Source organism: Myotis yumanensis, unplaced genomic scaffold (genome assembly GCF_028538775.1).
Source record: "Myotis yumanensis isolate MYYU_CA2020_CCGP unplaced genomic scaffold, mMyoYum1.0.hap1 SCAF_24, whole genome shotgun sequence".
Lineage (NCBI taxonomy): Eukaryota > Metazoa > Chordata > Mammalia > Chiroptera > Vespertilionidae > Myotis > Myotis yumanensis.
The window spans coordinates 10528935-10556045 of record NW_027223775.1 but is presented as its reverse complement, the minus strand read 5'-3'; the positions used below and the strand labels follow the sequence as shown (position 1 = coordinate 10556045).

Genomic DNA, 27111 nt, shown 5'->3' with positions numbered 1-27111 from the left:
TCATTTTATTATCCAAATGTACATTGTCTTAGACCTTAAAAACAGACCAACAACACAGTCAAACAGTCATGGAAACACGGGCTGTGCTATTTTTTTTCTGTGGGCGCCCGTTCCCAGGGGGAGAGAAGGTGTTGTGATTTGTTCTCTGAGGGTCTCTGAGTTTATCCTGGGGGGGTCCTGTCTGAGCTCTCGCCTTCCTTCCTTCCTCTCTCCGCCACCCCCACTGGAGGGTCTTCAGATAAACTTCACGAAGTAGGAAATCCAATATCCCCTCCTTCCCGGGAACTGTAACATGATCAATGTGTCTCCATGGGAAGGAAGTCGGGGGGCGGGCGGAATTTCTTTATTGCATTTCCATGCCTGCTCCCATGCCCGAGCCTTGTAAAGACCAATAATTTATTCTTTTTAATGAGACAGAAAGGGTTCCTTTCTTTCTAGCCTCATCGTCTAATTAGAAAGAAATATATATATATATATAAAATATATTTATATAAAAAGTGACTTCAGGCGGGGGGCGGGGGGGGGGAGAGTTCTTTCATATATAAAATGGTAGCTGTATGGTAGGAAACTTGTACATTTTTTTTAAAAAAATTGTTTTGCCCGGTTGGCGTGGCTCCGTGGTTGAGCGTCGACCTAGGAACCAGGAGGTCAGGGTTCGATTCCCGGTCCAGGGCACAGGCCCCGGTTGTGGGTTCAATTCCCAGTAGGGGGCGTGCAGGAGGCGGCCGGTCCATGATTCTCTCATATCATGGATGTTTCTCTCTCTCTCTCTCTCTCTCTCCCTTTCTCTCCAAAATCAATAAATTTTAAAAAACAATATTTTATTAATTATTCTGGTTCCAAGCCCTTTTTTTGGGCCAACTGGAGTTTGGAAGTGACAGACGTTCTAAAAACCGGTGGTTCTCAACCTTCCTCATGCCGCGACCCTTCAATACATTTTCTCATGCTGTGGTGACCCCCAATTTCATTGTGACAAATTGAACATCACGAGAGCATCGTGATTAATCACAAAAACATAACGAGAGCATCGTGATCAATCACAAAAACAATATGCAATTATAGATGTGTTTTCCGACGGTCTCAGGCGACCCCCGTGAAAGGGCCGTTCGACCCCCAAGGGGGTGGCGACCCACAGGTTGAGAACGTTCTAAATTGTAGAACTGGTCTTCTAGAATGTTCTCCCGTAAGACGGTAGCGGGTTAGCCGAGGAGGAGAGATAATTAGTCACTGTTCCTGTCTGCGGTTCATTTCCAGCGAATGCCCCTGGCCAGGCAGAAATCTCCATTCTCTCCCGGGTCCCGTGAAAATAACGCCAGATGAGGCCACGTTCGCGATGCCCTGTGGACACGAGAGAAGGTCCTTGGAGAGGCTGTGCCCTCCCTTCCCCATCTGAGTGGCTTTCCTACAGGTCAAGGTCACCACCAACCAGACACCCAATCTTGGGGGTCCCCCTCCCCGGTGCCAAATGGTGTGAGAAGTCTAGACCAGCGATGGCGAACCTTTTGAGCTCGGCGTGCCAGCATTTGGAAAATCCCTCACTTCACTCTGGTGCCGTGTCACCTAGAGAAAATTTTTTGATCTTTGCAACCACAGTAAAACAAAGATTTATATGTTTGATATTTATTTTATATATTTAAATGCCATTGAACAAAGAAAAATCAACCAAAAGAATGAGTTCAGAGGTGACACGCGTGTCATAGATTCGCCATCACTGCTAGACTCTCTCCCTCCCCCATGACTTTCCTGACCCATGAAACTGCTCCACGTTCCTCAGCAATGATGGTGGGACCCCGATCTCCCATCCCTGCTTCTTTTTATTTTTTTTAAATAAATTTTTATTGACTTGAGAGAGAGAGAGAGGAAGGGAGAAGGAGAGGGAGAGAGAGAGAGAAACATCCAACGATGAGAGAGAACCATGAACCGGCTGCGTCCTGCACGCTCCCTACTGGGGATGGGAGCCCGCCACCCGGGCCTGTGCCCTTGACCGGGGAATCGAACCCGGGACCCTTCTGTCCCCCATCCACTGAGCCACACCGTCTCGGCGTGGCTTCCTGTCTCAATAGACGTGGATGTAGGTCGTCTTGGAGTCCGTGCCCAGGATGTTCTTGGCCGTGCACTTGTAGAAACCCGCGTCCCTCTGGGTGACCTGCTGGATGGTCAGGGACCCCTGTGGGTGAAGGAACCTGTGTCCGTACAGGCGCGCCTGGGTGCCCGCGGTCAGCTGGGACCTGTCCGGGAGCTCCCAGGTGATCTCAGCTTTGGGGAGCCCCATGGCCATGCAGTTCATCTTCACCGTGCTGCCGGGGCGCGTGTAGATGACCGGCGTGGGCTCGCTGGTGATGCGGGGCGGGTAGGCGATCACAATGACGGGGAAGGTGACCACGGACGGGCCGTGCTCCGTGTCCGCCTTGCACATGTAGGTCCCGCGGTCGAACACGGACGCCTCCCGCACGGTGAGGGTCCCGTTGTCCCACAGGGACGTGCGCCCCCGGGTTTGGATCCCTTGCAGGGACGCTCCGTTGGGCAGCGTCCACTCGAAGCGCGCCTGGCGCGTCCCCTGGCGGCCCCCCGGGGGCGCGCAGTGGAGCTGGAGGGTCTCCCCGTGGACGATGCTCACCAGGTTGCGGTACTGCTTCTGGGCCTCGGGGGGCGGCGGCGGGGGCGCGCCCACCTTGAGGGCCACCAGGCGCTCCGCGTGGCCGGCCGCGTTGCGCGCGACGCAGCGGTAGGCGCCCGCGTCCGCGGAGGACAAGCCGCTGATGTGCAGCCGCCCGTCCTGTTTGTGGAAGAAGCGCTGCAGCTGTCGGCCGCCGGGGAGCTCGGTCCCGTTGGGCAGGACCCACACCAGCGTGGGTGTCGGGGTGCCGAACGCCGAGCAGTTGAGGCTGATGGTGTGGCCGGCCGCGGCCACGATCTTCTCGTTGACCGGGTCGTGGAACCCCGGCCTCTGCGCGGCCTCCAGGACGGAGAGATGGACGATCATCTTGGCCTCGCCGCCCTCGTTGCGCCCGATGCAGGTCAGCTGGACGGAATCGCTCTTCCTCAAGGTCTTGATGTCCAGCGTCCCGTTGCGGTGGATGGTCACCCGGTTGCCGAAATAAGGCGCCGGCAGGACGACCCCCTCGGGGAACGCCCAGAAGACCTTGGGGGCGGGGACGCCTTGGGCACGGCAATCGATGAGCTTGCGGCTCCCCGCGGGGGCCACCTCCTGCACCGTGGTCAGGGCCTCGGGGATCCCGTTAATCCTGGGGGCCTGGACGTGCACTTGGACCCACACCGCCTTGCGGTCCTCGCCCGCCGTGTTGCGTGCGACGCACGTGTAGTTGCCGCTGTCGGAGCGCTGGGCTTTCTGGATGAGGAGGGTGCCGTCCTGGTAGATCTGATACTTGTCCGAGGAGCCGGGGATGAGCTTGTTGGTGGGGGACAGCCAGGTGATCTTGGGCGGGGGCTCCCCCTTGGCCTCGCAGGCCACGGTGGCCACCTCGCCGTAGGGGACCCGGACGACCGCGTTGGGCTTGTTCCTGATGGTGGGGGGCGCGGTCATGACCTTGACGCGCACGGTCATCTCGTCCTTGCCCACCTGGTTCTCGGCCACGCAGGTGTAGTCGCCTTCCTCGCGCAGGCCGACCTCGTTGAAGTAGAGGGTGCCGTTGTTGAAGACGACGTAGCGCTTTGTTCGGGCTCCGGGGTCGTCCGACTGCAGAAGGTAGTTCACCAGGCTTCCGTCGGGGAGGCTCCAGGAGATCTCGGGGTTGGGGAGGCCCGAGGCCACACAGTCCACCTTGAGGTCGCCCCCGTAGAGGACCCGGTGGTCGTTGGCTTCCCGCTGCTCGATCTTGGCCGGCCGCATGACCACGTTGACGCGCAGGACGACGAAGTCGTCCCCCACCTTGTTGCGGGCGACGCACAGGTAGTCGCCGGCGTCTCTGTCGGTGACCGAGTTGACCACCAGGGTCCCGTTGGCGAACACCCGGACGCGGGGGTCCAAGCTGGGGGGGGGGGGAGAAAGAGAAGAGAAAGGGATGAGGGGTCAGGGTGTCGAAGGCGGCGGGTCCCTGGGGGGTCGGGCCCTGCCTGGCGAGGCTCAGGGGTTGAGCGTTGACCTATGAACCAGGAGGTCACGGTTGGGGACCCATGAACCAGGAGGTCATGGTTTTCCTCCTCCTCCTCCTCCTCCTCCTCCTCCTCCTCCTCCTCCTCCTTCTCCATCTCCATCTCCTCCTCCATCTCCTCCTCCTCCTCCTCCTCCATCTCCTCCATCTCCATCTCCATCTCCTCCATCTCCTCCTCCTCCTCCATCTCCTCCTCCTCCTACATCTCCTCCTCCTCCTCCTCCTCCTCCATCTCCTCCATCTCCTCCTCCTCCATCTCCTCCCCCTCCTCCATCTCCTCCTCCATCTCCTCCTCCTCCTCTTCCTCCTCCTCCTTCTCCTCCTCCTCCTCCTCCTCCTCCTCCATCTCCTCCTCCTCCTCTTCTTCCTCTTCCTTCTCCTCCTCCTCCTTCTCCTCCTCCTCCTTCTTCTCCTCCTCCTCCTCCTCCATCTCCTCCTCCTCCTCTTCCTCCTCCTCCTTCTCCTCCTCCTCCTCTTCCTCCTCCTCCTCCTCCTCATCCTCCATCGCCTCCTCCTCCTCCATCTCCTCCTCCTCCTCCATCTCCTCCTCCTCCTCCTCCTCCTCCTTCTCCTTCTTCATCTCTGTGTGCATTCATCCCCAGCCAAGGATATTTTCCCATGGATCTTCTGAGAGAGAGTGGAAGAGAGACGGAAAGACAGAGAGAAACATCGATGTGAGAGACACACATCGATGGCTTGCCTACGGCACGCGCCCCGACCAGAGTCCAGGACGGGGAGGAGCCTGCAACCCAGGAATATGCCCTTGACTGGAATCGAACCACGGACCCTTTGGTCTGCAGGCCGACGCTCTATCCCCTGAACCAAGCCCACCAGAGCAGAGGTCATGGTTTTGATTCCCAGTCAAGGGCACATGCCCAGGTTATGGGCTCGACCTCCAGTAGGGGGTGTGCAGGAAGTAGTTGATCAATGGTGATTCTCTCTCATCATTGATGTTTCTCTCTCTCCCTTCCTCTCTCTAAAATCAATAAATGATATATATATATCTATATATCTATAGATATATATAAATATATAGATATATATCCTAGAGGCCTGGTGCATGAAATTCATGCACAGGGCGGGGGGAGGGGTGTCCCCTCAATCCAGCCTACACCCGCTCCAATTCAGGACCCCTCGGGGGATGTCCGACTGCTGGTTTAGGCCCCACACCAGCCTGGTCGCCCCTTGCAGCCTGCTGTTCAGTTGCTTGGACGTCCCTCACTAATCCCCCTGCCGGCCTGGTCGCCCCACGCTGCCTGCTGTTGGGGGTCGTCCATCCGTTTGTTTGGTCATGATGGCCCCTGGCTTTTCTTCTTTTTATATATATTTTAATGTGAAATGCGGTCTAAGCCATCAGTCCTGTTACTGTGTGTGTATGTGCCCATGTAGCCAGTGCAGATTTTATTTTAATGCTCAAATCAGGGAAAAATGCTGCCATCATAGAAAGAACGAATGGAAGTTACCCTCATGAAGAGATGGAGTTCTCTCTGGCCAGGGGTGGGGAGCGATGTTTTAAACACAGTTTTTAATCTTTTTTTCTTTTTTTAAAATATATTTTTATTGATTTCAGAGAGGAAAAAAGAAGGAGAGAGAGATAGAAGCATCCATGATGAGAGAGAATCACGGATCGGCTGCCTCCTGCACGCCCCCTACTGGGGATCAAGCCCACAACCCAGGCATGTGCCCTTGACCAGATTCGAACCCGGGACCCTTTATTCCACAGTCTGACGCTCTATCCACTGAGCCAAAGGAGCTAGCGTGAGTGATCAATTCTTTTAGATTAAAATGATTAAAACGTAAAATAAACAAATAAATAAAACAAAACCCAGGTTCCTAGCCCCGATCGCAATCGGAATGAAATGAGCCGCTGCGAGCCATGGCTGTGCCCACGCACCCCTGGGCGTTCCAACATCTGCATGTTTAAACGTTCTCCGTGTGTCCCCCGGGCCAGGCGCCTCTCGCTCATTAAACACACGTGGGTTGTTTAATTACCACGAACGAGAAAGATAAATAGTCAGATGTCACCGTTGATGATTTACAGGGAGAGCGATACGGGTAGAATGATTTCAGTGTGGCCCCGGGTGGCATTCTTTCGTATTCCCTGCTGCCTCAGGCGCACCAACGCCACCTCCACACACGTCCCCACAGCCCTGGCTGGTGTGGCTCAGTGGATAGAGCATGGGCCTGCGGACGGAAGGGTCCTGGGTTCGATTTCCGGTCAAGGGCACATGCCCGGGTTGCGGGCTCGATCCCCAGGAGAGGGCATGCAGGAGGCAGCCGACCCATGATTCTCTCTCTTCATGGATGTTTCTCTCTCCCTCTCCCTTCCTCTCGGAAATCAATAAAAAAATAATTTTTTGAAAAAAAGTAAAAAAAAAAAAAAAAAGCCTTGGCCGGTTTGGCTCAGTGGATAGAGCGTCGGCCTGCGGACTGAAGGGTCCTGGGTTCGATTCCAGTCAAGGGCATGTACCTTGGTTGCGGGCACATCCCCAGTGGGGGCGTGCAGGAGGCAACCGATCCATGATTCTCTCTCATCATTGATATTTTCTATCTCTCTCTCTCCCTTCCTCTCTAAAATCAATAATAATATATTTTTTAAAAAATCAATCAGAAAAATATTCTAGGTTTAACGAGAGAAAGAGAGAGAGAGAGAACCTATGTGGGGCTGGCCCGACAGGCACTCTAGCTAATAAAGACCAGACATCCTTGTGTGAAAAACGAATGTCCCTCCGGAACCAGCGCGCAAGGGGAGCAAGACCTGTGCGCCTTCATCCTGCCCAAGGACGGCCCCAGTGGGACCGTCTCCATCCGCGAAAGGAGAGGCGCGCAGGAGCGCAATGGTGGGTGGATGGATGGCGCGCAGGAGCGCAATGGTGGATGGATGGATGGCGCACAGGAGCGCAATGGTGGATGGATGGATGGCAAGCAGGAGCGCGATGGTGGGTGGATGGATGGCGCGCAGGAGTGCAATGGTGGGTGGATGGATAGCGCACAGGAGCGCAATGGTGGATGGATGGATGGCAAGCAGGAGCGCGATGGTGGGTGGATGGATGGCGCGCAGGAGTGCAATGGTGGGTGGATGGATAGCGCACAGGAGCGCAATGGTGGATGGATGGATAGCGCACAGGAGCGCAATGGTGGATGGATGGATGGCCCGCCAGGGAACAGGGGGCCAGGGGGCCAGGGGCGCACGTACCTGAAGAAAGTGTCGATCATCTGCTTGGAGGGCAGCCTCCACAGGATGCGCGGCCAGGGGTCCCCCGAGGCGCTGCAGTCCAGCCGGAGCGTCCCCCCGTAGTGCACGTTGGTCCTCTGCGGAGAGGTGCCCGTGATGCGCGCGTTGGCCGCCGCCGCGCGCTGCACCGTCAGCTCCACCGTCCTGCGCGCCGAGCCCACCAGGTTGGCCGCTACGCACTCGTAGCGCCCGCTGTCCTTGGGCGCCAGGTTGCGGATGTAGAGGGTCCCGTTGGGGAAGACGAAGAGGTTCCCGCGGAGGAACTGCGAGGGGCGGATGTGGGTGCCGTCCCGGAGCACCCAGCGCACGGAGGGCGGGGGCGCGGCCTTGGCGCTGCAGTGGATGTGGACGCTGAGCCCCGGGGGCAGCGAGATGTTCTCCCACTTTTCCTGGTGGATCACGGGGGGCAGGGCGGCCACGTGCAGGCGGATGGCCAAGCTGTCCGCGCCCGCCGCGTTGCTGGCGACGCACTTGTACACGCCGCGGTCGGCAAAGGAGGCCTCTTTGATGGAGAGGGTGCGGTTCTCATGCAGCGTGACCCGGCCCTCCACGGGGGACACGGCGTGCCACACCCTGCGGTCCGGGAAGACCCAGGAGATCTGGGGCGCGGGGGTGCCCCTGGCCAGGCACTCCATGGCGATGGTGTCGCCCAGGTAGACGGTGACGTCCTGGTAGTGCGAGGCGAGGATCTGGGGCTGCTGGACCGACACGGACAGCAGGACGGCGCGCCGGTCCACGCCGTGCAGGTTCTGGGCGGTGCACACGTACTGGCCGCGGTCCTGGACTTGGACCTGGCGGATGACGAAGGTTCCGTTCTTCAGGACTTCGAAGCGCTGGAGGCGGGTGTTGGGGGTCATGAGGGCGCCTGGGAGGCAAACACCAGGGACTGTTAGAATCCAGAGAAACGACCCTCTTTTTTTAAAAAAAAAATATATATATTTTTATTGAATACAGAGAGGAAGGGAGAGAGAGAGAGAAACATCCATGATGAGAGAGAATCATGGATCGGCCGCCTCCTACACGACCCCCTACCGGGGATGGAGCCCACAAACCAGGCATGTCCCCTTGACCGGGAATTGAACCATGACCTCCTGGTTCATAGGTCGATGCTCAACCACTGAGCCACACCGGCCGGGCTGCCCCAGCACCGTCTGAAAAGGATCCCAGATATGCCCAGTTTTCACCCAAGAAAGTAGGCGATTCCTCTAAGCTCCCATAAATGGCCTGAAACTTTTTTTTATAGTCATTGAGAACGACTATGTGCCGGGAGCCGGTCCATCCTTGCTGTTTCAAGGGACCTGGCGTATATAGCATACTGTTCTTAATATGTTTGCTCTCCTTAGCGCCATGTGTTTTAACCAAAGTCACCTCTGTGAGAAAGGTTGTTTCCCCAGGTGGGGATCTTTCCCTGAGGTTAGGGAGGGGATACAACCCCTTAACTAAGTGCCAGGCGGGTAGTTAAGCTACATAATCTTTACTCCCTGGAATGGAGATAAGAAACGCCCTAACCTTTGTAATAGAAATTGACAGGATTAAAATCGGCTGGTATAAATACGGATGTAACAAGACAATAAACATCAGATCCTAACCAGAACCTAGCCAGAGAACATGGCAAAAGATCCTGGACAGAACCTGGCTACAGAACTTCACTGGAGAACCTAGACAGAACATGGCAAAAGAACCTGGATAGAACCTGGGTAAAGAACCTGGTGACTGAACCTGGCTGGAGAACCTGGAGAACCTAGAGAGAGAACCAAGAGACAGGACTTGGCTGGAGATCCTAGACAGAACCTAGAGACAGAACCTATCGAGAGAACATGGCACCAGAACTTGGTTGGAGATCCAGACCAGAACTTGGCTAGAGGTCCTGGCTAGGCTGCTGATCAACTGACCGCCGTCTCCGTGTCATTCCTTCTTCGCCGACTCCGTCCACACCTTTGGGGACCCCTGGACCTGCTGGGGCTGGACCCCAACAACTATGCTAATATGGTTGTTTGTGTGTGTAAAATGCTAGTACATATCCAAGAGGATATAAATACTAGAGGCCCGGAGCATGAAATTCGTGCGCAGGGCGGTGGGGGTCCCCTCAGCCCAGCCTGCACCTTCTCCAATCCGGGACCCCTCGGGGGATGTCCGACTGCCGGCTTAGGCCCGATCCATTGGACCCAGTGACCCCACTTCTAGGGATATTTCCCCAGAAACCAGAAACACCCACCAGAAAGGATATATGCACCCCTGTGTTCATAGCAGCGCCATTGACCATTGCTAAGATCTGGAAGCAGTACGAGTGCCCGTCCGTAGACCAGTGGATTAAAATGCCATGAGAGCCGGGCCTGTGGCTCAGTGGTTGAGCATCGACCTAGGCACCAGGAGGTCACAGTTCGATTCCGGTCAAGGGCACATGCCCGGGTTGCGGGCTCCATCCCCAGTAGGGGGCGTGCAGGAGGCAGCCGATCCGTGATTCTCTCTCATCATGGATGTTTCTCTCTCTCTCTCTCTCTCTCTCTCTCTCTCTTCCTCTCCCTGAAATCAATAAAAATATTCTTAAAAATTGAGTAGTGAAAAGAAGAAAAAATATGAGCAAGGAAAGGGAAGAGGAAAATTAGATATACGAACAAAACAACTGAGACGAAGATAGTAATAAAATCACTGGTCTCTCTCTCTCTCTCTCTCTCTCCCTTCCTTTTAGAACAAAAATCCCATGGCGTCCCCATTTGCTAATTCCAGCAAACATTCCTCAGGGGGGAAAAAAATCCTTACGAAACGTTCAACATCAAAGGCTGAGCTGATCAAAGAAGTCGACCTATGAACCAGATGGTCAGGGTTCGATTCCCAGTCAGCGGCTCTTAGCGCCTAATGTTTGGGAGCTACCAACACTGCTGAGACCCACTGGACCAAGGATGGTATGAGGTTCCCCCCAAGATTCGATCAGCTGTCTTATCGAAAGAGAGACCGACCCAGCTGGCATGGCTCAGTTGGTTGAGCATCGACATATGAACCACAAAGTCACAGTTCTATTCCCGGTCAGGGCACATGCCTGGGTTGCGGGCTCCATCCCCAGTAGGGGGCGTGCAGGAGGCAGCTGATCCATGATTCTTTCTCATCATGGATGTTTCTCTCCCTCTCTCTCTCTCTCTCTCTCTCTCTCTCTCTCTGCCTTCCTCTCTGAAATCAATCAATCCATCTATATATATAAAAGCCTAATATGCAGTGTCCCCTCAGGAGTTTGATTGCTCGCTATGACATGCACTGACCACCAGGAGGCGGTGCAGAATGCAGGAATGCCCCAGCCAGCAGCTGGCAGCCGGCAGCCAGCCAGGTCTAGGGACCTGACCTGTGCATGAATTTCATGCACCGGGCTGCTAGTCTCTATATATAAAAGGCTAAGCAACCGTCCAACTGAACAACTTTCTGACCGGTAGCTACGACATGCACTGACCACCAGGGGGCAGACGCTCTGACCGGTAGCTATGAGCTATGACGCACACTGACCACCAGGGGCAGACGCTCCAACCGGTAGCTATGACATGCACTGACCACCAGGGGGCAGACGCTCCGACCGGTAGCTATGACATACACTGACCACCAGGGCGCAGACGCTCCGACCGGTAGCTATGACGCGCACTGACCACCAGGGGGCAGACGCTCTGACTGGTAGCTATGACGCGCACTGACCACCAGGGCGCAGACGCTCCGACCGGTAGCTATGACGCGCACTGACCACCAGGGGGCAGACGCTCAACACAGGAGCTGCTGACAGAGGAGGGAGCCCGATTCAGGGGTGCGTCACCCGAGAACCGCCCTCTCGCAATCCGGGACCCCTTGGGGGATGTCAGGGAGCCGGATTCGGCCGAATCCCCGCAGGCCAGGCCGTGGGACCCCACCGATGTACGAATCCATGCACCGGGCCTCTAGTAAAGATTTTTTTGTAAAAAATGCAGCCACTTCCACGCCCTACCTGTAGAAACCTTGGTCCAGGTAACGAAAGGCTGGGGCTTCCCCGTGGCCTCGCACGGGATCGCGACGTCAGTCTCCGCCGTGACGGTCACGGTCTGGGGGGACCTGGTGACGATCTGTGGCTTCTCTCCAAGGGTCCAGAATTTGGATGCCGGCGGTCCCCCTGCGGAGAAGAGCTTGGAGCCGCCCGGATGGAAGCTTCCGGAAGGCGGGCCAGGGGAGGTCACGAAGGGGATGGCGTTCCGGGTGGGGTAGACCACAGGGATGTTCTGGATGTGGGTGGAGATTGGGGACACGGTCCTGGGACGGGGCAGTGATGGGGGGGCGGGCGGGCCAAAGTCCACGTGGGTGATGGTTTGAGTGTGGATCCGATTGTAGGCACCAGGGTTGACGGCTCTGTCTCTCAGCCCTGGGGCAGGAGAGGTGGGGGGCTGGGTCTTGGGGGTGACGCCCAACTGTGGGAAAGAGAAGGTCCGGTTGGTGGAAAAGAAGGGGAATCTCCCGTCGAAGTGATGAGGGACCCGTGCGTTGGGCGGCCGGCCCGCGGGGTCTCTCAGATCTGGGATGTTGTTGTGCCCAAACACTCTGGAGTGGCCGTGGAACCGGTCCGTCCCACGGTCCGTGGCCTTGTGAGGCGTGGCCGTGCGCCACGGGCCCACGGTGGCCGGGCTGGAGGACGTGGTGGTCGTCCAGGGCTTGTTGTCCGACAAAGCCCTCGAGGGGTAGGCGGTGATGCCCGGCTGGTTGGTCCCGGGACGAGGGGGCTGGAACGTCGTGAGGTATCTGAAGGGGCTCTGGGTGGTCCCCTGGGGTGGCCTCGCCGTCCCTCTCGGGGGGGCTCTGGCCGGTTGGTGGAGAATTTGGACTCTCCCACCCGGGTGGTGGTGGTGACCATCGGGGCCGCGTAGAACCATGTCCTTCATCTTCTCGTGTTTTGGGGTGACGTGAAATGGGTCCCTCTTGGGCGAGGGGGTGGACAATTCATTTCCCCGCCACCACGGGTGCTGGGTCACCTCCTCCTTCTTCGCGGGGGCAGTTTGGGGTTCGGGGCCCCCCACGGAATTGAGGGAGATGCGGTCCTTGGAACCCGTTGACGTTGGAGGTGGCGGGCTTGAGGTGAGATGGGCGGGCTCGGTGGTGGTGGTTGGTTCCGGATCCAGGAGACTCGTGGGTGCCAACGGGGTCGCTGACTCCCCCACGGGGGCCGGAGTGAGGACGGGGTGCTGGGGTCGCGTTTCGGGACGGACGGGAGCCGGGGTGGTTTCGTGAGGATCCCGGCCACGGATGGTGGATCCGGCCTGACGTGAAGTCGCCTCTACATCTGTGCTCCGAGTAGTGGAAGCAACAACATCTTCCCGTGTAGAGAGCACCAGGGAAGGGGGGATATCAGAGGGGAGATCCAGGTCCCCCGACTCTTGGGAAAAGGATGAGGGGTGCGTGAGGGTCTCCAAAGAGGGGGGCACGGGGGTGTCTGTCTGCGGACCCCCAGGCGGGGCTGTCCTCGGTGGAGTCCAGCTCTCCGTTCCTGGAACGCTGGAAGGACGGGATTCCTTCTTAATTTCTCCCGCGGTGGGGACCTCGAAACCAGAAGGCGATGTGACATCAATGATGGACTCACTTATGTTGTCATGGATGTTGTAGATGCTCGAATCCTCCATTTCCACGGGCGTATCTGTGGCTGGCGTGGTCTCTTGGGTTGCATCGTGAGATACGTGCATCTTGGGGGGGGTGGTCCTATTTTCTGCCGCCCTAGTGGTCTCAGGGGGGTCCCCAATTCTCTGGGAGACGGTTGTAGATACCAGGGCCGTTAACGGATGGGGAGTGGTAACATCTGTGGGCTGGGTTGTCGAGGCCGTGGGGCTCGCTGTCGAGGTGCCATATCGGTGTTTGTTTGGCCTCCTACCGTGCTTCCTCCGTGGGGTCGCCTTGGTTACGGGGTCCCCCTGTTTGGGGATCCCAACCGTACTCTCCCCCCAAGAGGTAGGAACCAGGGAACCATCCACTCGCCCGGGGGTCTTGGCTCCGGGTACGTGAGCGGGTCCAGCCGAGATGGTCCCCGTGGGGGCGAACGTCAAGGGTGGGGTTGGCTTATGCCGGTGCCGGAATCTGTGGGGCCTCTTCCTCCTGTGGGGCCTTTTGTGGGAAGGGGGAGCGGTGGTGGGCGTGGATGGCCAGGTGGTCTCTGGGGTGGGCGCGATGGTACCCACGGCGACGGTGCCCTCGTCAATTAGAGAGGCAAGCGACGCAGTCAATTCAACAGACTCAATGCCCTGACGCTTCCTCTCGGATCCACGGGAGCTTGTGGGCACTGTCTCCGATCTGTCTCCTTCCGGAAGCTTCCGAGGGTTCTCCTCTGTGCCCTTTGTGATCCACGGGCTGCCTTGAGGGCTGAAACCGTGGCTCACAAACTGGGGGATGTCCGTTTCTTCCTCTTTGTGTCCTCGTGTTGCGAGATCGCCAGATCGCTCTGCTGGCCCGGACTCAACCACGGACAAGGTGGGCGTTGGAGTGTCAGGTCTGGACGCCTGTCCTTCCGTCTTATCCTCATGCAATTCTGGGTCCACGGATGGCGTGAGGTCCGATTCGGCCCAGGAGGTGGCCACCGAGGGAGACGTATTCTCAGGGGATGTAGGCTCCGGCATGGGCCCAATGTCTACGGTAGACCAGTCGTCCGTGGCGATGTTGGGGCCAACATCTACAGTAGACCAGTTGTCCCTGGCGATGTTGGTTCCGACGCCTACGGTAGACCAGTTGTCCCTGGCGATGTTGGTTCCGACGCCTACGGTAGACCAGTTGTCCGTCAGAACGTGATCACCGGTGGACTCCTCGTAGGCCGGGTCCAGGATCTGTGGCGTTGACGATTCGTAAGGGACATCCGACCTCCCTGTCGTGGCCACGGTCCACTGAGAGTCCACGGCCATCTGAGGTCGACCCCGGGTCTTTGCAGAAAACTCATCGCCACCGTTGTCGGATTCTTGCAGATGGGAGCCGGCCGCGTTGGCTTCAGCCGTGAGGACGCCAGCCTGGCCTCGGTCGGGCCTCCTCCCGGTGGCGGAGGAAGCAGTCCTGGAAACGGGCTCTTCTTCCCCAAATGACAGAGCGTCCGCCGAGAATTCCTCAGCACTGGCTGTCGTCTGGGCCATTTCCGCTGGGGACACGGAGGGAGGAGACGCGACGGGCGGGACGGGAGCGGCGTCTCCGCTCTCGGACGGCGCGGTGGCGGTCTCCACGGCGGCCTCGGGCCCTCCCGTGCCCTTGGGGACGTTCCTCCCGCGGACTCGGGCTAGGATATCCGCCCAGTGGTCCGGGTTGATCTGCTTGCTGGCCATGTTGACCCTCCGTCGGGACTCGAAGGCCCTGCGGCCCTCGGCGACGTTGGCCTCGGGGTCCCTCTCGGCGTGCTTCCAGGGTTTCGGCTTCCTTCGGCCCTTCTTGGTTTTGGGGTCCTCCTTTGGGTGGACGAACACCTTCCGGTCCTTTGGATGCAGGACTCTGCTCGATGTCGGGGTATCGTCCCCGCCGACGCCCGAGCCCCCTTCGTCCTCGACGACATCCCCTCTGGGCCTGGCCAGGGCCTTCCCACCCGGGCGTCGGCCCCTCTTGGAGGCCCTTCCCGACCCTTTTCTGCTCACGGTGACCCCCACCGTGAACTGGTCGGCCCCTTGCTGGTTGACCGCGACACATCGGTAGTAGCCTCCGTCGCCGACGCGGACCTCGGGGATGGAGAGCGTCCCGTTGGGCAAGACGTAGGCGTGAGACGTGTTGGCCAACTCATTGACGATCCTCTGGTTGGGGAGAATCCAGCTCAGCTGGGCCTCAGGGACGGCCAGCGCCTGGCAAGGCAGCGCCAGGGGCTCCCCGGGGTTCTTGGCGACGGTCACCGCGTGTCCCTCCATGGGCCGCACGGCGCGAGGCTGCACGAGGATCCGGTACGCCAGGCGGTCCGTCTCGTCCGTCACCCGGGCCACGCACTGGTAGACGCCGGAGTCGGCCCGCTCCACCGATTTTATCCTCAGCCAGCCGCTCGTCAGGATGGAGAACCTGGAGTCCGGATCGTCCGTGGGCGCCTTCAGCACCGAGCCATCGGGGAGCACCCAGGAGATGGAGGGGCTCTCGGACGCCTTCACGTTGCAGCTGAGCTGGCACGGAGACCCTTCGAGGACCGTCTGGGCCCTCCGCAGGTCTCGCCCGGGCTCGATCATGACCCAGCTGCGGCCGCGAGACCGCCCGGCGTCCTCGCCGGACACGGTGAAGGAGAACCGAGACCGGTAGGACAGTAGGACCTTCTTGGACGTGCTCCGACGGCGGTTGAGCTGCAGGTCGATGAGCGGCTGCAGGACCCAGGCGGGCCGGGCCAGGATGCGGGCCCGGACGCCCGTGTAGTAGAGAGCATCGTCGTCGGGGTCCTGCCTGTACTGGTAGGTGTCTACTCCGGCGTCTGGGCCGGGCCCGGGCTCCCGGTGCAGCGTCACGGGCACCTCGCTGTAGTAGGCGATGAGCTTCCACAGCTTCTCGTAGTTCTCCCGCGTCATGGGGCACTCCAGGTCCAGGGCGACCGTGGCGTTGACGTCCAGGCCCTGGGACTCGGTCTGGTTCAGCTGGATCTGGCCCAGGCCCGACGGCCTCCTGATCTCGCAGGCCAGGCTCACCGTGTTGCCGTGCTCGTCCGTCATGTTCAGCGCGATGGCCCACGGTGGGGCCTGCGGGTCCGTCGCGGGGGGCGGCGGGCCGTCGGAGTCCTCGTCTTCGTCCTGCTCCTCCTCGGCGCTGCCGAGGGTCGCGTTGGGCCGCAGAGGGGACACGATGGACGGCCTCGCGCAGGGGATGCCCTCGAGGGTGTGGATCTCGCGTCCGCGCAACGCGGTGGGGCTGGAGCAGGTGGCGCAGAGCTGGCCGCCCTCGTAGGCCTTGTCTTTCTTGCATTTGAGGACTCCTGCAGCAGAGAAGCAGAGAGACGGGGTGTGAGTGAGGGGCAAAGGCTGGGTTGACGGCCGTCCCACCTGGCGTGAGTCTCTGTTAGGACCTAAGCCCTCACTCTCCCTGCCTCTGTGCCTTCCTGACGAATGAAAGAAAGAAAAAGTACCCTCAAATGAGGATTAATAATAAAGAAGGCCTTGAATCTGTTGAGCACAGTGTGTAGGGACCATCCAGGTTGGTTTGTTTGCCCTAGACCGGTGGTCGGCAAACCGTGGCTCGCGAGCCACGTGCGGCTCTTTGGCCCCTGGAGCGTGGCTCTTCCGCGAAATACCACGTGCGGGCGCGCACCTACAGTGCGAAGTTGACTTAAAACTTTATTAAGTTAATTTTAGGGAACGTTGTGGAGTGAGAGAAGATGGAGTGTCGAGGACGGAGAACGGTATGTGGAGATGGTTGGGACATAGAGAGAGCATGAACGAAAGGAGACGGACGAAACAAGTCTACAAGACGCGTGCGGATGGGAGCGTTGGAAGGGGTCGGCCTCGGCGAACGTACCTCCATCAGATTGAGGGCGTTTTTAGCGAAGGCCAGCTTAGGAGTCCCCTAATTAAGTGAATCACAATGTACCTGCCTGTATAGTTTAAGTTTAAAAAATTGGGCTCTCAAAAGAAATTTCAATCCTTGTGCTGTTGATATTTGGCTCTGTTGACTGATGAGTTTGCCGACCACTGGCCTATATAATAAAAGCCCACGGACCATAGTGGTGTAATGACCAGAATGACCATTTGACCAGCTGCTATGAGGTGCATTGACCACCACTCGGTCCCTCCCCTCCGGCCCACAGGCTGCGATCGCCGGACGGCGAATGGGGAACCGGGGTAGGTGGTGGTGGGGTGGGACTGGGGACTTGGTGAGCGGGAAGAAGGTGGCCCTGATTGCAGGCTAGGCCTCGGGACACTACCAGCACACGATTTCGTGCACTGGGCCTCTAGTTTTAATATATTTTTACTGTTGGTTTCAGAGAGGAAGGGAGAGGGAGAGAGATAGAAACATCCATGATGAGAGGGAATCATGGATCGGCCGCCTCCTGCACGTCCCCCACTGGGGATGGAGCCCACAACCCAGGCCTGTGCCCTTGTCCGAGAATCGAACAGTGATCTCTAATGATTTCTAGAGAAAGTGGAAGGGAGGGCTTTACCCCCAGTCGTGGGCGTGCAGGAGGCATCTGAGCCATGATTCTGTCTCATCATGGATATTTCCATCTCTCTCTCTCTCTCTCTCTCTCTCTCTCTCCCCCTTCCTCTCTGAAATCAATAAAAAGATATTTTAAAAAAACAAAAAAATAAAGAAATAAAAAAATATCCTTGGGTGAGGATTAACAATAAATAGATAAAGGAAAAGAAAGGAAGAATGAAAGAAAGAAAAAAATACCCTTGAATAAGGATTAATAATAAAGAAGTAAAGAAATAAAGAAAAACATATCCTCGAGTGAGTATTAACAATCTATAATAATAAAAGTGTAACATGCTAATTAGACCGGACATCCTTCCGGACGAAGCCGGGGCTGGGAGGGAAGCCTGGGTCCCAGGTGCCAGAGGGAAGCTGGTGCCGGCAGCTGGAGAAGGAAGGCCTACTCTTGCACAAATTTTGTGCACCGGCCTCTAGTAAGTAAATCCCGTATAATAAAAGCCTAATAGGCTAAGTGTCTGGTCGTCTGGTTAGCCATTCAACCAATCAAAGTGTAATATGCTAATGGTATGCTAAGGCCACTCAACCGCTCGCTATGACATGCACTGACCACCAGGGGGCAGACACTCTGACCAGGAGGTGAGCTTGCTGCTGGGGTCCTGCCGATCGGGACTGAGCGAGACGGGCCGGACACGCCCTGGAGCCCTCCCTCCCGCGGTCCCTCCCCGGCTGGCCAACCTCCCGCGTCCCTCCCCGGCCCCGATCGTGCCCCGGTGGGGTCCCTCGGCCTGGCCTGTGCCCTCTCACCATCCGGGACCCCTCAGGGGATGTCGGAGAGCTGGTATCAGCCCCATCCCCGCAGGCCAGGCCGAGGGACCCCACTGGTGCATGAATTCGTGCACCGGGCCTCTAGGAAAGAAATAAAGAAATGAAGAAAGAAGAAAGAAAGAAAGAAAGAAAGAAAGAAAGAAAGAAAGAAAGAAAGAAAGAAAGAAAGAAAGGAAGGAAGGAAGAGAAATAATGCATTGCAGGTGCATGAATTCGTGCACTGGGTCTCAAGTAAAGAAATAAAAATAAATCAAAAAAGAAGAAAGAAAAGAAAGAAGAAGAAAGAAGAAAGAAAGAAAGAAAGAAAGAAAGAAAGAAAGAAAGAAAGAAAGAAAGAAAGAAAGAAAGGAAGGGAGAAAGAAAGAGAGAGAAATAATGCATTGCAGGTGCACTAATTCGTGCACTGGGTCTCTAGTAAAGAAATAAAAATAAATGAAGAAAGAAGAAAGAAAGGAAGGAAGGGAGGGAGGGAGGGAGGGAGAAGGCGCATCACCCATAACAGACGGTGCCCCCGCCCCCCCGGCGGCCGGCGCAGCCATGTGCCCGGGGTGACCGCCAGACACCTGTGCCCGCCTCCCCGCCTCACCCGGGGCCTGGGCCTCCCAGGCCAGGAGCCAGCGCATCTCGCAGTCGCAGGCCCAGGGGTTGCCCTGCAGGAAGAGGTTGTCCAGCAGCGGCAGGGTCCGCAGCAGCCCCTCGGGCAGGGCCCGCAGCCCGTTCTCCGCCAGGTAGAGGTGCCGCACGCCGGAGAGCGGGAAGTGGTCCAGGAGGGTGAGGGTGGCGAAGGTGCCCGGGTGCAGCTGCCGGAGCAGGTTGCCCTCCAGGTGCAGCAGCCGCAGGGACGTCAGGCCCAGGAAGGCCTGCGGGTGCAGGAACTCCAGCCGGTTGTGGTCCAGGTGCAGCCGGACCAGGCTCCGCAGGCCCCGCAGGGTGTGGGCCGTGAGGACCTGCAGCTTGTTGTAGCTGAACTTGAAGACCTGCGGCGACAGGAGGCAGACGGGGCGGGAAACCCCGCGATTATTTCATTTTATTTGTTTCATTTTATTATTTTATTGTATTGTATGTTATTGTATTTTTATTATTATTATTTTATTATTTTATTCTATTAATTTTATTTTATTATTTTATTGTATTGTATTGTATAATTATTTTATTATTTTATTTTATTATTTTATTTTATTTTATTATTTTATTGTATTATTTTATTCTATTAACTTTATTTTATTGTATTGTATTGTATTATTATTTTATTATTTTATTTTATTTTATTATTTTATTTTATTTTATTGTATTTTATTGTATTTTTATTTCATTATTTTATTTCATTGTATTTTATTTTATTTTATTATTTTATTTTAATTTATTTATTTTATTTTATTATTGAATGTAATTTTATTTTATTTTATTTATTTTATTTATTTATTTTTATTTACTGTAATTTAATTTAATTTAATTTACTTATTTTATTTTATTTTTTATTTTTTATTTGTTTCATTTTATTTATTTTATTATATTTTATTATTTTATTATATTTTATTATTTCATTATATTTTATTATTTTATTTTATTTTATTTATTTTATTATTTTATTTATTTCATTATTTAATTTTATTATTTTATTTTAATATATTTTATTGATTCTTTCCAGACAGGAAGGGAGAGGGATAGAGAGTTAGAAACATCGATGATGAGAGAGAAACATCGATCAGCTGCCTCCTGCACACCCCCCACTGGGGATGTGCCCGCAACCCAGGTCCCTGCCCTTGACCGGGAATCGAACCCGGGACCCTTCAGTCCGCAGGCCGAAGCTCTATCCACTGAGCCGAACCGGATACGGCCCGCTTATAATTTTAAAAACCAGCCCAGCCGGCGTGGCTCAGGGGTTGAGCATCGATCTGTGAACCAGGAGGTCAGGGTTCGATTCCCGGTCAAGGGCACAGGCCCGGGTTGTGGGCTCCATCCCCAGTAGGGGGCGTCCAGGAGGCAGCCGGTCCGTGATTCTCTCTCATCGTTAATGTGCCTATCTCTCTCTGCCACTCTGAAATCAATAAAAAATATATTTAATAATAGCAGCCCTGGCTGGGTTGGCTCAGTGGATAGAGCGTCCGCCTGTGGACTGAAGGGTCCCGGGTTCGATTCCCCGTCAAGGGCATGTAGCTTGGTTGTGGGCACATGCCCAGTAGGGGGCGTGCAGGAGGCAGCTGATCGATGTTTCTAACTCTCTCTCTCTCTCCCTTCCTCTCTGTGAAATCAATAAAACACCCTATATAATAAAAGGCTAATATGCAAATTGTGCCCTCGATGGGGAGTTTCACGGGGCGTTCGACCCGGAGTCCAATCAGGGGGCCGAGGGGTGGGGCCGGCCGGCCAACTGGGCCTCTAGTTAAAAATAAAATAATAAAATAAAATAAAAATACAATAATGAGATAAAAACAAAGTAAAATAACAAAATAATAAAAGAAAAGAGAAATATTCTGCTAAGTGAAATAAGTCAGTCAAAGACAAATATCGCAGGATCTCACCCATTTGTGGATTATCATGAACCACATAAACCGATGAACAAAAATAGATGGAGAGACAGAGAAGCATCGATCAGACGCTCAGACCTCAGAGGGAAGGCGGGGGCGGGTGGGGGGGAGGGGGAGAGATCGACCAAAGGACTCGTGTGCGTGCAGATGGGCCCGAGCGGTGGGCACGGACACCAGGGGGGTGAGGGCATGAGTAGGGGTGGGGCAGGGGGGAGAATGGGGGGATCAGGACACATTTGTAATATCCCAATCAATAAAAGGAAAAATAAAAATTAAAATAAATAAAAATAAATAAATAAAATAGAATAATAAAATAAATAAAATATAAAACAAAATATAAAATAAAACAGTAAAATAAAATAAAAAACAATTAAATAATTAAATAAATAAAAGAAAAATGTAAAAGAAAATATAAAATAAATAAAATAAAAATAATAACATAAATAAAATAAAATAATGAATAAAATAAAATAATAAAAGAAAGAAAAGAAAAGGAAAGAATAAAATAAATAAAATAAAATAATAAAATGAAATGAAATAAAATGAAACAAAATAAAATAAAATACAGCCCTTGCTGGTTGGGCTCAGGGAATAGAGCGATGGCCTGCAGACCAATAAAATAAAAATAATAAAATAAATAAAAAGAAAAATATAAAATAAGTAAAATAAAATATAAAATAAAATATGACATAAAATAAAATAATGAAATAAAATAAAATAAAATACAGCCCTTGCTGGTTGGGCTCAGTGAATAGAGCGCTGGCCTGCAGACCAATAAAATAAAATAATAAAGTAAATAATTAAAATAAATAATAAAATAATAAAATAAAATTAATAATAAAATAAAGAAAAGAAAATATAAAATAAAGATGAAAGAAATAAAAAATATAAAATAAAATAATAAAATAAATAAAATAAAATATAAAATAAGATATAAAATAAAATAATAAAATAAATCATTAAGATAAATAATAAAATTAATAATAAAACAATAAAATAAATAATAAAATAAATCATTAAGATAAATAATAAAATTAATAATAAAATAATAAAATAAATAATAAAATAAATCATTAAGATAAATAATAAAATTAATAATAAAATAATAAAATCAATAACATGGATGCGGCGTTACCTGGAGAGAGCGGAGGTCCCTGAGCGCCCCGTCCGGGATGCTGGGGATGTTGTTTCCGTGGAGCATCAGTAGCTCCAGCTGGGTCAGCCCCGCGAACGAGGTCTCCGACAAGGCCTGGATGCTGTTAAACCTGAAACCCGAACGCGCATCCAGTTACGCACAATTACGCACAATTATTACGCACAATTACGCACATAGGCCCGCGCTCCATCCGTTAAACCAGCCAGGAAGGGCATTAAAATATATGTAAAAAAGAAGAAAACAGAAGCACCTAACTCTAGAAAGAGCGATACTTTAAGGAACACACGCGTCCAGTTACGCACAATTACGCACAATTATTACGCACAATTTCACACATAGGCCCGCACTCCATCCTTTAAACCAACCAGGAAGGGCAATAAAAAATATGTAAAAGCCGAAACCGGTTTGGCTCAGTGGATAGAGCGTCGGCCTGCGGACTGAAAGGTCCCAGGTTCGATTCCGCTCAATGGCAGGTACCTGGGTTGCGGGCACATCCCCGGTAGGAGATGTGCAGGAGGCAGCTGATCGATGTCTCTCTCATCGATGTTTCTGACTCTCTATCTCTCTCCCTTCCTCTCTGTAAAAAATTAATAAAATATATTTTTTAAAAATGTAAAAAAGAAGAAAACAGAAGCACCTAACTCTAGAAAGAGCGAACACACTTAAAGGAACCCACGTGCCCAGTTACGCACAATTATTACGCACATAGGTCCGCGCTCCATCCTTTAAACCAACCAGGAAGGGCAATAAATTATACGTAAAGAGAAAAAAACAGAAGCGCCTAATTCTAGAAAGAGCAATACTAAAAGGAACACACGTGCCCAGTTATGCACAATTACGCACAGTTACGCACAATTTCACACAATTACGCACAGTTACGCACATAGGTCCGCGCAACAGCCCCAATACACCCGCAGACCGGGAGCCCCGCGCGCGCGTGCCAAGAAGGCGGTACGGACCCCAGGTTGATCCTCTCCACGTGACTGGCGATGCCCGCGGGCACGGCTGCCAAGGACCGGAACGTGCAGTGGACCTCGGTGGGCACGTAGCAGGAGCAGGGGTGCGGGCAGGCGCGCGCCGCGGGAGGAGGCACCGCCCACGCCAGGATCAGCACCGCGGACAGCGCTCGCCACGGCGCCCGGGGGCGTGGCATCTTGTCGGGGTGCCCTGGAGACCTGCGGGGTAGAGAGGGTGGGGAGGGCGGGGGGAGACCACAAAACCAGAAGCGCTTCGTTATTGCCAGGTGGCCCTTGGGTACGTTCGGCTCGTGTGGTTGGCATGGGGCGTCCTGGTTCCGAGCTGCCCAAGACTTGCCATGATCCATTTTTAAAATATATATATTTTATTGATTTTTTTACAGAGAGGAAGGGAGAGGGATAGAGAGTTAGAAACATCGATGAGAGAGAAACATCAATCAGCTGCCTCCTGCACGCCCCCTACTGGGGATGTGCCCGCAACCAACGTACATGCCCTTGACCGGGAATCGAACCCGGGACCCTTCAGTCCGCAGGCCGACGCTCTATCCACTGAGCCACACCGATTAGGGCATCGATTTTTTTCACAACGTGTAAAATATTGGAGTCGAAAAGCCCAAAACATAGTTTTGTTTCCTTTCTTTAAAAAAAAAAAAATATTGTTATTGACCTCAGAGAGGAAGGGAGAGGGAGATATATTAGTAGAAACATCCATGATGAGAGAGAACCATGGATCGGCTACCTCCCGCACGCCCCCCAATCGGGGATCAAGCTCGCAACCCCGGGCCTGTGCCCTTGACCGGGAATCGAACCCGGGATCCTTCAGTCCGCAGGCCGACGCTCTAGCCACTGAGCCCAACCGGCCAGGGCTCATCATGGATGTGTCTGTCTCTCGATCCCTCTCCCTTTCTCTCCAAAATCAATTAAAAAAAATTAAAAAATAAGAAAAAGAGATGTTTCAGAAACAATCTTATTATTCACAAAAGCAAACTCCTATTCACGTGGACAGCATGGCATCCGGAAAAGAGAAAGAAAATAAAATAATGAAAAGGACAGTGGAAATACCGAGGGAGAAATCACTAAGACATCGTTAATAATCACCTATAATAATAAAAGCGTAATATGCTAATCAGACCGGACGTCCTTCCGGACGACCTTCCGGACAAAGCTGGTGCTGGTATCCCGGGAAAGGAAGGCCTACTCTTGCTCGAATTTTGTGCATCCGGCCTCTGGTAACAATATAAAGTGATAGGAAATAAAAAATAGCAAATCAAGTTTCCAAACATAGGAGAGAGAACTAAAATGCATATAAATATGTCACAATAAAGATTTGCGTACTGTAGGCGAGGGCCCCCAGAGCCATAAAAAAAATGCCAAAAAAAAAAAATTCACTGTTCGCTACTCCTTCTCGAATTGCCCTCCCCCCTCCTTAAAATTCAAACGTTCCCCCTATGGGGGCGCGCGCCCCACTTTGGGGACCACAGGCCTAGAGCGCTCAGCTCATAACCAAGGACGCATGCAACTCCCTAAGTGCAAAGAGCTCTGAGCTCGCTGGCTGAGTAGGGCTGCAACAATGTATCCTAGATGTTGCTAAGCGACAAGGATATATGGCTACATTGTTGCAGCCACACTCCAATGCATCCTGGATGTTGCTAAGCGACCCGGATATATGGCTACATTGTTGCAGGCACACTCCAATGCATCCTGGATGTTGCTAAGCGACCCGGATATATGGATACATTGTTGCAGGCACACTCCAATGCATCCTGGATGTTGCTAAGCGACCCCGACATATGGATACATTGTTGCAGGCACACTCCAATGCATCCTGGATGTTGCTAAGCGACCCGGATATATGGATACATTGTTGCAGGCAAACTCCAATGCATCCTGGATGTTGCTAAGCGACCCGGATATATGGATACATTGTTGCAGGCACACTCCAATGCATCCTGGATGTTGCTAGGCGACGCGCACATATGGATACATTGTTGCAGGCACACTCCAATGCATCCTGGATGTTGCTAAGCGACCCGGATATATGGATACATTGTTGCAGCCACACTCCAATGCATCCTGGATGTTGCTAAGCGACCCCGACATATGGATACATTGTTGCAGGCACACTCCAATGTATCCTGGATGTTGCTAGGCGACGCGCACATATGGATACATTGTTGCAATCATACTCCAATGTATCCTAGATGTTGCTAAGCGACCCGGACATATGGATACACTGTTGCAATCATACTCCAATGCATCATGGATGTTGCTAAGCGACCCCGACATATGGATACATTGTTGCAGGCACACTCCAATGCATCATACATGTTGCTAAGCGACCCGAACAGATGGATACATTGTTGCAGCCCTACTCAGCGAGCTCAGAACTCAGTCCCGGGTATCAATCACTAAGGGCACAGGACCTGTAAGGGAAGTGGAATCGCTAAGCCCCCCCAAAAGGTGCAGGGAACTCCCACTCGCCCTTGAACGACTTGATAGCGACCCGAAGTCGTCCCTTAATGTCATTCAATGAAACTGCATCCCCAGCTCGCGCGCTGGGTCCCCAGGCAGACCTGGCCCCGGGCGGGTGTCCCTTTGCCTGCCCCCCCTGGTCCTCCCTGGAGACGGAATGCACTCGGCCCAGGGGACCCTGGTCCCCCCCGATGGGAAGAGACCTCCCCCCTCACCCCACCTGGAGCCTGCGAGGCTGCAGGGCGAGGCATGGCAAACCCTGCGCCCTCCGGGAGCGCGAGGCATTGCGCGCTGCACACGCCGGGGGCGGGCGGGCGGCCGGGCGGGCGCGCAGCCAAGACCTGGGCCGGCTTCCAGGGCGCCCGCTGGGACGCGCCCCGCCGCCGGCGGCGCGGGAAACACTGGCTTCGCCGGAAGGCGGCTCGGGTTGCCTCGCGGGTCCCCCCGGCGCCGCCCGACACCAGAAAGCCGGGCTCCCGCGTAATGAGTTCTGCAGGGTCCGCGCGCCTCGGCGGGCGCACCGGGGGCCGTGGGCCTCCCCCTTTTCCAAGGGAAGGGAAGGAGGAGGAAGTGGGGGGGGGGAGGGGAGAGGGGGAGGGGGGAGGGAGGGGGAAGAGGAGGAAGAGGGGGAGGGAGAGAAAGGGGGGAGGAGGAGGAGGGGAGGAAGAGAGGGGGATGGGGAGGGGGAGGAGGAAGAGAAGGAGGAGGAAGAAGAGGGGGAGGGGGAGGCGGAGAGGTTGAGCACCAAGATCCGGGAAAGAGTTGGGCAGGAGCCCCCGCCCCCCAAACCCGGGGCGCAATGGGTGTCACTAGCGGGTCCTGCCGGTGGCTTACCTTGGAGACCAGGGCTGCAGGGGGCGAGGTCTCTAGGGGGAGGGGGGAGGGGGGAGGGGAGGGAGGAAGGGCGAAGGGTCGCATTTGCAAACCCGACCTGCTCACCCAGCCCTCCCTCCCTCCCTCCCTGGGGAACCCTCAGCTGGCCCTTCAGCCCCGGAAAATCCTGCCAGGAAACCCCGGCCGGTGTGGCCCAGTGGGTAGAGCCCCGGCCTGCGGACGCAAGGGCACCCGGGGGGTTCGATTCCCGGTCCAGGGGGGCACGGACCTCGGTGGCAGGCTGCTCCCCGGACCCAGGGCCCTCCCTGGTCGGGGTGCGCCTGCAGGAGGCCACCCATCGAGGTGTCTCTCTCACATCCATGCTTCCCCCTGCCTCTCCCTCTCTCTCTCTCTCTCTCTCTCTCTTTCTCTCCAACTCTCTCTAAGAAATCAATGGGAAAATACCCCCGAGGGAGGATTTAAATTAAAAATAAAATAAGCCCTGGCCGGTGTGGTTCAGTGGCTAGAGCGCCGGCCCGCAGACCGAAGGGTCCCGGGTTCGATTCCCGGTCAAGGGCACGCGCCCGGGTTGCGGGCTGGATGCCCAGTAGGGGGCGTGCAGGAGGCGGCCGGTCCCTGATTCTCTCTCATCACTGATGTTTCTCTCTCTCTCTCTCTCTCTGAAATCAATAAAAATATACTTTAAAAAAAAAAAAAATAGTGCCAGGAACAATTCAATGGGCTTCTTGGCCTTCAGTCCCTCTCCACCGCCCCCTCCCCCCAGTCTTTCCCTGGGCCGCCCCCCACTTTTCTGCACCCCTTGTCCCGCCACCACCCGCCCTGCCCCCACCTCCCCCCGCGAGACCAGATGGCTCAGGGGCTCACCTGTCGTTCCAAGGCCACGACCTGCGGGAACGGTGCGCCCTGA

The 27111-nt window shown here is 54.5% G+C and overlaps 1 protein-coding gene across 1 annotated transcript; it reads right to left on the bottom strand.

The window, feature by feature from the left end:
• On the bottom strand, positions 1-27111 carry MXRA5 (matrix remodeling associated 5). Its single transcript, XM_070402706.1, has 10 exons — positions 27069-27111; positions 26205-26236; positions 22881-23096; positions 21901-22030; positions 18824-19214; positions 14084-16237; positions 11306-13957; positions 7309-8212; positions 2035-3989; positions 1-1338 (listed from the first exon to the last, which is right to left on the bottom strand). Exons 3-9 carry the CDS (start codon positions 23072-23074, stop codon positions 2057-2059), a joined length of 8358 nt encoding a protein of 2785 aa, XP_070258807.1. The 5' UTR covers positions 23075-23096; positions 26205-26236; positions 27069-27111; the 3' UTR covers positions 1-1338; positions 2035-2056.

Excerpts from the sequence above, each read along its gene's own strand:
- MXRA5 (XM_070402706.1), bottom strand. The coding sequence starts at position 23,074 with ATGCCACGCCCCCGGGCGCCGTGGCGAGCGCTGTCCGCGGTGCTGATC. Across the intron at positions 16,238-18,823 it reads CTGGGAGGCCCAGGCCCCGG|GAGTCCTCAAATGCAAGAAA; the intron begins GTGAGGCGGGGA and ends TCTCTGCTGCAG. Across the intron at positions 3,990-7,308 it reads ATGATCGACACTTTCTTCAG|CTTGGACCCCCGCGTCCGGG; the intron begins GTACGTGCGCCC and ends CCCCCCCCCCAG.